This window comes from Helianthus annuus, chromosome 15, assembly GCF_002127325.2.
Source record: "Helianthus annuus cultivar XRQ/B chromosome 15, HanXRQr2.0-SUNRISE, whole genome shotgun sequence".
Taxonomy (NCBI): domain Eukaryota; kingdom Viridiplantae; phylum Streptophyta; class Magnoliopsida; order Asterales; family Asteraceae; genus Helianthus; species Helianthus annuus.
This window is the reverse complement of record NC_035447.2, coordinates 133,080,149-133,089,646: the sequence shown is the minus strand read 5'-3', so window position 1 is coordinate 133,089,646 and position 9,498 is coordinate 133,080,149. Positions and strand designations below refer to the sequence as shown.

At 39.4% G+C, this 9,498-nt stretch overlaps 2 protein-coding genes across 2 annotated transcripts; both read left to right on the top strand.

Annotated features, from left to right (window-relative positions):
* The first annotated feature begins 3,259 nt into the window (after window positions 1–3,259).
* On the top strand, window positions 3,260–4,936 carry LOC110914232. Its single transcript, XM_022159038.1, has one exon. The coding sequence runs from the start codon at window positions 3,260–3,262 to the stop codon at window positions 4,934–4,936; it is 1,677 nt and encodes a 558-aa protein (XP_022014730.1).
* A 2,380-nt stretch (window positions 4,937–7,316) lies between these two features.
* On the top strand, window positions 7,317–7,721 carry LOC110914231. The gene has a single exon (XM_022159037.1). The coding sequence runs from the start codon at window positions 7,317–7,319 to the stop codon at window positions 7,719–7,721; it is 405 nt and encodes a 134-aa protein (XP_022014729.1).
* Window positions 7,722–9,498: the final 1,777 nt, after the last annotated feature.

Sequence of the window (9,498 nt, the reverse complement as noted above, 5' to 3'; positions counted from 1 at the left end):
CGATAGCTAATGAAGGTTTACAGGGAGGTAAGTTATGAATTGCTTGTCGGTAAATATTCGTGGGGTTGGGGTTGATGGTAAACCGGGTGGGATTAGAAAACTGAAAAAAGATTTTGGTATTTCGTTTATCGGGATGCAAGAGACTATGGCTAATGATGTTCAATTGGGTTTGGTATCTTCTTTTTGGGGTGGGACTGATTATGATTTTGATTTTGTGGGTGCGAACGGTAATTCGGGTGGTATTTTGAGCATTTGGGATCCCAAAGTATTCTTAAAAGATTCGGTAACTAAAGATTGCAATTTTCTTCATGTGGCGGGGACGATTTTGGCTAACTCAGTTCGGTTAAATATGTTAAATGTTTATGCCCCGCAATCTAATATTGAGAAACATCTTCTTTGGAGTAAGATTGAAAGCCTTATTAGTTCCAATCAAGGGTGGTGGATTCTTTGTGGTGATTTCAACGCTGTTAGAGATGGCGGGGAAAGAAAGAACTCGAAGTTTGATCAGGTTTGTGCACGGGATTTCAATGATTTTATCATTGTTAATGGCCTTCGGGAGTTCAATTTGAAAGGGTTAAGGTTTACATACATGTCTAATAGAAGTGGTATTTGTACTTGGAGCAGAATTGACAGATTCTTGGTATGTGAAAATGTCTTTAACAAGTGGCCTAACGCTTGTGTTCGGGCTTTAAATAGAAATCTTTCGGATCATTCTCCTTTGGTTTTTTCGGTTCTTGACACAAACTTTGGTCCAAAGCCGTTTAGAATGTTCGATTCGTGGCTTGATCGCCCGGGTTGCATTGACAAGATTAACTCGGTGCTTGAAAATTGAGTTAACAGGGGGCCGGCCGATACTAATTTGTTGAATAAGTTAAAGAAGTTCCGTGGTAGCTTGAGGAATTGGTACGATTCTTACAGGGTTAAGGAAAAGGAAGACGAGACCCGGTTATGAAAAGAAAAGGAGGACTTAGAGATTTAAATGGAACTTAAAAATTTGGATGAGACGGATTTGTGGATTTGGTCGGAATGCTTGAAAGAAATTGAAGATATAGAGAGACATAAGACGCGAGATATTAGACAGAAATCTCGTGTTAAATGGGCTGCATTGGGTGATGAGAATTACAGTTTTTTCCACAATATCGTTAACGGTAGTAAGGCGCGTAATTCCACACCGGGTATTTTAATTAATGGGGATTGGGTGACTAAACCGGCTCTAGTTAAGAAAGAGGTGTTAAGATTTTTTAGAAGCCACTTTAAAGAACAAGTTCCGGTTCGGTCGACTCTTGTCTGCGACGGCTTGAAGAAAATAAAGGAACAAGATGGGATTGAACTGGTCGCTACTTTTTCTAAGCAAGAAATAAAAGATGCTGTCTTCGGGTGCGGGTCGAACAAGGCGCCATGTAATACCCCGAATCTTAATGTGCTGGTTATAAACGTGTGAAATATGTAATTTATATTTCATATATTGTTAAACGAGTAAGATAATTGTGTGAAAGGTGAAATATCTTGACAAACCTTGGCTAATATAGGAGACCGTTAATATTAATAATTAAATATATTATTTTATTTACCTTACTCCGTTTTAATGAAACTTAGGTTAAAACGTAGATAAAAATATGCTCGTTCTAATGACATATTCGTCGTTTTATAAAACGTCATATTTTAAAAGTTATACAAGAAAAACGAGTTAAGCAGCTGAATTAATATATATAAGCAAGCAAGCTAGCAGGTCAAGCAGGTAGGTAGGCACGTCAATTGAATCCCACATCAACCAGAAAAGGATTTGAGGTGCCTGCTTGCTTGCTTTAAATAAGAGTCTCAGTAGTTTGTTTAGGTACCGGTTTCTTTAACGGGAATGCTTTAGTATAGAGAATCCCGAGTATACGATACCCCGTTGGGTGTTGTTAATAGTCGTTTTTGGAGCGCGAGTAGGAGCAGGAGTAGAGAAACTCTACATCAACGTGCCGTAGATAGTTTTGAGGTATACTCTCGTTTAAGTTTATGTTTAGTTATTTATTATTTATTTTTAGTAGTTACTATTAGTTTTATTATTAGTAATAATATATTAGTAGTAGTAGTGTTAGTATTATTTTTAGGTACTAGGGTTATTGTCAGGGGCGGGTATTGGGTAGCCTAGCCTTAGTTAGGCATGGACTGATCACCCATGCTTAAACAAGGTAGGGTTAACCAATATCCAACCATGATAATGACTAGTTAGGTGTACCATTACCTAACCTAGGATTATGTAATTGTGTCAGGACCTTGAGACATAACCCAGTATTTCTAGCGGCTGTTAAGCAATTGCTAATCAGGTGAGTTATCATACTTGTCTTTTAAACTGTGATAGTATACTCGTCCATAACTGGTAATAATGAGAATGTTGCAGTATGCATGTGTCAGTAGGGGTATATGGGATCCTATTATGCTTAATGAGGTGTGTCACTCTGGGAAGGGTAATAAGGTGTTGTACCCACAGGCACTTCGTGCTTATAAGGTCCAGCGACACACACTCATACCTATGTGACGGCCGTAGGGGGACACAGCTGGAGGACCAGTATGTCTCTTGTACGGTGGTTTGTGACAAGTCAAATGTGACCTATAAGGTTCAATGAGGTCCAACCTGACTATAATGTGGTCACATGCCCATATTGTGTATGCATATAATGTAAACTGTGGTCTGTCTTTATAAAAATTGTATAGTATGAGTTCACCAGTATATATCTGACGTCGTTTTGAGTATACTTATCTCAGGTTAGTCATGTGGAAAGCTATAAGAACTACTTGACAGTTGGGGAGTTTTAGAAGATCAAGGAGTTCTTAGTTGCCAAAAGTTCGTAAATAAATAAAATGTTGTACTCAGACTATTATAAGTTTTAATGAAAGTAGTTTGTTTCCGCTGTAAGTGTATCAATTGTGCATAATCACCCGGGTTACGGGGTGAGGGTGTTACAGTTGGTATCAGAGCCCGAGGTTTTAGCGAATTAGGTATTGCAGGAATGCCTAAGCTTTAACCAGTAGTTCTTTAAAGATTAATAGCACAGTCAGACTAGGCCAAATAACATGTTCTCAGGAAAAGTACTTGCATAGTCAGTTGAGTGACGCTAGAAGAAGTAAATTATGTTGTGCCTTTCTATGTGCTATATGTATACACGTATATATATATATATATATCTAAGTTATGTATATAGTTGTTATATTATAATGATGTACCATACATACTAGTAACTCTTTATACTCATATACCTATAGGAAAGAGACAATGTCTGAACATAGAGATGAACAAGGGTCTAGAAATAATCAAAATAACAGAAGGAGAGAGGAAGGTTCTTATAGGACTCGAACTCCCTCTCACAGTGTCCGGTCCCGGTCTAGTACAAGCATGCGTCTAAATACTGAGGATATCCACAATATAGCTGTGGAATTGGCTAAGGTAATGAAGAATGCACAAACCGGTAATGTTAACCAATCTGGAGAGCGACATGAAGAAAGCTCAGCAGCCTCCACGCCAGTACAAAGGGAAGGAATGGGCGAAAGGAAAAACACTATTGCAACCATGCCACTAGAAGGAAAAGGTGAATATTCCAAATCAAAGGAATGTACTTATAAGCACTTCATGTCCTGTAAACCTCAGTCCTTCGACGGAAGAAAGGGAGCACTAGAAGCTCAAGACTGGCTCAACAGAATGGAGTCGGTATTAGACCTATGTGAGTGTGATGACCGCAACAAAGTACGGTTCGCCGTACATATGTTTGAAGCTGAAGCCCTTCACTGGTGGAACATTGTGGTCCGAATAGAGGGAAAAGAAAAGGTTAAGGAGATGAAGTGGGAGGAGTTTATTCATAAGTTTCTTGCTAAGTATTGTCCTCCCAGTGAGACCGAGCAACTGGAAGTGGAATTCTTTCAGTTAAAAATGGGAAATAAAACCTATCGAGAGTATGTTTCTCGTTTCAGCGACATATCTCGACTGGTTTCTTATTTAGCATTGACCGAGGAACAACTGATCAATAGGTTTATTTGGGGTCTACCCTCTGAAATGAGGGTGTTTATCAAATCCAAATCCCCCAAGACTTTTGCAGAAACTGTTGAGGCTGGCGCCGTCATGGCTGCCGAGATGATTCTGCGGCAGGCTGAATCTCCCGCACCAAAAAGAAAGTGGGAAGAAAGAAAGGGGGACACCCGGAATAACAACTTTAAAAGGCCTAAAAGATTTCCTCAATGTCAAATTTGCAAACGCTTTCATACGGGGGAATGTCGTTTTCCTTGTCCAAATTGTAAAAAGACGGGTCATGCTCTTCAAGAATGCAAGGAAAAGAAGAAGTGTTTCAAATGTGGAGACCCTAACCACATGAGATCTGAATGTCCCGAACTTAAAAGAAATGATAGGACACAACCAAATCAGCTAAAAGGGCGGGCATTTGTACTCACCACAGAAGAAGCCAAGAACAATACAGACGTTATCACGGGTACGTATCTCATAAATGATGTATATGCGCGTGTGTTATTTGATACCGGTGCAAATAGAAGTCTAGTGTCGACTACCTTTAGACCTTACTTGAACCAGGCGTCCCAAACCCTAGATCATGCCTTTACAGTAGAAATGGCTGATGGAAGTCAAAGAGAGATAGTTGACATAGTTAAGAATTGTAAAATAAGCTTAAACAACCATGTTATCCCTATAGACCTAATGCCTATGGAACTTGGAGAATTCGACATAGTCATAGGAATGGACTGGTTGACACCATATCATGCGGAAGTTATATGTGACAAATGGATCGTCCGACTCCGATTACCCAACGGTAAACAACTAACTATATCGGGAGACCGCATTGACAAGACTAAGAACCTCATCACGATAGCACAAGCACATAAACACTACAGAAAAGCAGAAGGTCGAGGACGTGCCAGTAGTACGAGAATACCCCGAAGTGTTTCCTGATGAGCTCCTGGGACTACCATCGGATAGACAGGTTGAGTTTCGCATTGACCTAGTTCCAGGTACATCACCGATTGCTAAGTCGCCGTACAGACTAGCCCCGACAGAAATGCAAGAACTCAAGAAGCAACTACAAGAGTTGCTTGACAAGGGGTTTATCCAACCTAGTTCGTCACTATGGGGAGCACCCATCTTGTTTGTCAAGAAGAAAGATGGGACGATGCGCATATGCATCGATTATAGAGACTTGAATAAAGCCACTATAAAGAATAAATACCCTTTGCCCAGGATCGACGACTTGTTTGATCAATTACAAGGGGCAAGCTATTTCTCTAAAATAGACTTGAGGTCTGGATACCACCAAGTGAAAGTTGCACCAGAAGACATACCTAAGACTGCCTTCAGGACTAGGTATGGTCATTATGAACTTTTGGTAATGCCATTTGGATTAACCAACGCACCTGCAGTGTTCATGGACTTCATGAACAAGGTTTGTAAACCTTACCTCGATAAGTTTGTGATCGTTTTTATTGACGATATCCTTATCTACTCTAAGAACGAGGTAGAACATGAACAACACCTAAGAGCAGTCCTTGAATTGCTCAAGAAAGAGAAACTCTATGCAAAGTTCTCTAAGTGTGAATTTTGGATACATGAGGTGCAATTCCTAGGCCACGTGATAAATGAATGTTTAATACAAGTTGACCCTGCAAAGATCGAGGCCATCAAGAAATGGGAAGTACCGAAGAATCCCACTGAAATCAGAAGATTTCTGGGGTTAGCAGGATACTATAGAAGGTTTATTCAAGACTTCTCAAAGATTGCAACACCATTAACCACACTAACCCAGAAAGCCTCTAAGTTTAATTGGGGACCTAAACAAGAAGAAGCCTTTAACATGTTAAAGCATAAGTTATGTAGCACCCCAATACTGTCACTTCCTGAGGGAATAAAAGATTTTGCCGTCTACTGTGATGCATCTCACTATGGTATGGGATGTGTACTCATGCAAAGAGGCAAAGTGATTGCCTACGCCTCTAGACAGTTGAAGATTCATGAACAGAACTACACAACCCATGATTTGGAACTTGGTGCCATAGTGTTCGCATTGAAAATTTGGAGGCACTATCTTTACGGTACAAAGTGCACTATCTATAGTGACCATAAAAGTTTAAAACACATATTTGAGCAGAAGGAGCTCAATATGCGTCAGAGACGATGGATGGAGTTATTAAGTGATTACGACTGTGAGATCCAATACCATCCAGGTAAGGCAAACATAGTAGCAGATGCTCTAAGTAGAAAAGAGAAAACTCAACCAATAAGAATTCGTGCAACCAGAATAGAGGTTAAAACTAGTCTCTTAGATCAAGTTAAGAATATACAACAAGAAGCCTTAAAAGAGAATCATATTGTAAAAGAAAGAATGATTGGGAGACTGAAGCTACTGACAATGGGAAATGATAATATCCTTAGGTTCAACAATAGGATATGGGTTCCTAATTTTGGAGGACTGCAGGATACAATCTTAGAGGAAGCTCATAAGTCTAAGTATTCCATTCACCCTGGCAGTGACAAGATGTATAAGGATTTAAGGAGAGATTATTGGTGGCCAGGAATGAAGCGATCTGTTGCCTATTATGTGGAAAAATGCCTTACATTCCTTAAGGTGAAGGCAGAACATCAAAAACCCTCTGGATACTTGCAACAACCAGAGATCCCAGAATGGAAGTGGGAGAAAATCACCATGGATTTTATCATGAAGATCCCAAGGTCAAGTCACGGTTATGATACTATTTGGGTAATAGTGGACAGATTGACCAAGTCTGCACACTTCGTGCCAATTCGTGAGGACTATAAGATGAACAAGCTAGCTCAAATTTACATCAAAGAAATAGTCTCACGACATGGGGTGCCTGTATCGATCATATCAGACAGAGATAGTCGTTTCACATCTAAATTCTGGCAAAGTTTCCAACAAGAGTTGGGAACCAAGCTTAATCTAAGAACTGCATATCATCCTCAGACGGATGGGCAGAGTGAACGGACTATTCAGACATTAGAAGATATGCTTCGGGCTTGTGTAATTGATTTTGGTGGAAGTTGGGACACTCATTTACCACTCATCGAATTCGCCTACAATAATAGCTATCACGCCAGCATCAAAGCTGCACCTTATGAAGCTTTATACGGAAGAAGGTGCCGCACTCCTATCTGTTGGACGGAAGTAGGGGAAAGTCAACTATCAGGACCAGAAATCATTGTGGAGACCACAGAAAAGATCCAGAAAATCAAAGAAAGGATGAAAAGTGCTCAAGATCGACAAAAGAGTTATGCAGATCAGAGGCGTAAGCCCCTAGAGTTCCAACTAGGGGATAAAGTAATGCTTAAGGTATCACCTCTGAAAGGAGTGATTCGGTTTGGAAAGAATGGAAAGTTGAAACCCCGATACATTGGTCCGTTTGAAGTAACAAGCAAAGTAGGACCAGTGGCTTATCGGCTAAAACTTCCTGAACAGCTGGCAGGAATACATAATACTTTCCATGTATCAAACTTAAGGAAGTGCCTAGTGGACGAAGCCCAACAAATACCCCTGGAAGAGGTACAGGTTGACGAAAAACTCAACTTCATTGAAGAACCACTACAAATCGAAGATAGAAAGGTTAAAAAGTTACGCAAGAAGGAAATCCCGTTAGTCAAAGTCAAGTGGAACGCACGTCATGGACCCAACTTTACATGGGAACTAGAAAACATAATGAAAGATAAGTACCCTCATCTTTTTAAGTAATGACAAATTTCGAGGACGAAATTTTTGTAAGGAGGGAAGGATGTAATACCCCGAATCTTAATGTGCTGGTAATAAACGTGTGAAATATGTAATTTATATTTCATATATTGTTAAACGAGTAAGATAATTGTGTGAAAGGTGAAATATCTTGACAAACCTTGGCTAATATAGGAGACCGTTAATATTAATAATTAAATATATTATTTTATTTACCTTACTCCGTTTTTAATGAAACTTAGGTTAAAACGTAGATAAAAATATGCTCGTTCTAATGACATATTCGTCGTTTTATAAAACGTCATATTTTAAAAGTTATACAAGAAAAACGAGTTAAGCAGCTGAATTAATATATATAAGCAAGCAAGCTAGCAGGTCAAGCAGGTAGGTAGGCACGTCAATTGAATCCCACATCAAAAGGATTTGAGGTGCCTGCTTGCTTGCTTTAAATAAGAGTCTCAGTAGTTTGTTTAGGTACCGGTTTCTTTAACGGGAATGCTTTAGTATAGAGAATCCCGAGTATACGATACCTCGTTGGGTGTTGTTAATAGTCGTTTTTGGAGCGCGAGTAGGAGCAGGAGTAGAGAAACTCTACATCAACGTGCCGTAGATAGTTTTGAGGTATACTCTCGTTTAAGTTTATGTTTAGTTATTTATTATTTATTTTTAGTAGTTACTATTAGTTTTATTATTAGTAATAATATATTAGTAGTAGTAGTGTTAGTATTATTTTTAGGTACTAGGGTTATTGTCAGGGGCGGGTATTGGGTAGCCTAGCCTTAGTTAGGCATGGACTGATCACCCATGCTTAAACAAGGTAGGGTTAACCAATATCCAACCATGATAATGACTAGTTAGGTGTACCATTACCTAACCTAGGATTATGTAATTGTGTCAGGACCTTGAGACATAACCTAGTATTTCTAGCGGCTGTTAAGTAATTGCTAATCAGGTGAGTTATCATACTTGTCTTTTAAACTGTGATAGTATACTCGTCCATAACTGGTAATAATGAGAATGTTGCAGTATGCATGTGTCAGTAGGGGTATATGGGATCCTATTATGCTTAATGAGGTGTGTTACTCTGGGAAGGGTAATAAGGTGTTGTACCCACAGGCACTTCATGCTTATAAGGTCCAGCGACACACACTCATACCTATGTGACGGCCGTAGGGGGACACAGCTGGAGGACCAGTATGTCTCTTGTACGGTGGTTTGTGACAAGTCTAATGTGACCTATAAGGTTCAATGAGGTCCAACCTGACTATAATGTGGTCACATGCCCATATTGTGTATGCATATAATGTAAACTGTGGTCTGTCTTTATAAAAATTGTATAGTATGAGCTCACCAGTATATATCTGACGTCGTTTTGAGTATACTTATCTCAGGTTAGTCTTGAGGAAAGCTATAAGAACTACTTGACAGTTGGGGAGTTTTAGAAGATCAAGGAGTTCTTAGTTGCCAAAAGTTCGTAAATAAATAAAATGTTGTACTCAGACTATTATAAGTTTTAATGAAAGTAGTTTGTTTCCGCTGTAAGTGTATCAATTGTGCATAATCACCCGGGTTACGGGGTGAGGGTGTTACACGCCAGGTCCCGATGGTTTTAATTTTCGGTTCGTCAAACGTTTTTGGAATTTTTTCGAGGAGGATTTTTATAACATCTTGGGAGAGTTTCACGAAACAGGCATTATTAATACTGGTTGCGGGTCTTCTTCCATCACTTTAATCCCAAAGCTGAAAATGCCTTTGGGGCTTAGAGATTATAGGCCAATTA

Coding starts and splice junctions, on each gene's coding strand:
- LOC110914232 (XM_022159038.1), top strand. CDS start 3,260: ATGTCTGAACATAGAGATGAACAAGGGTCTAGAAATAATCAAAATAAC.
- LOC110914231 (XM_022159037.1), top strand. CDS start 7,317: ATGCTTAAGGTATCACCTCTGAAAGGAGTGATTCGGTTTGGAAAGAAT.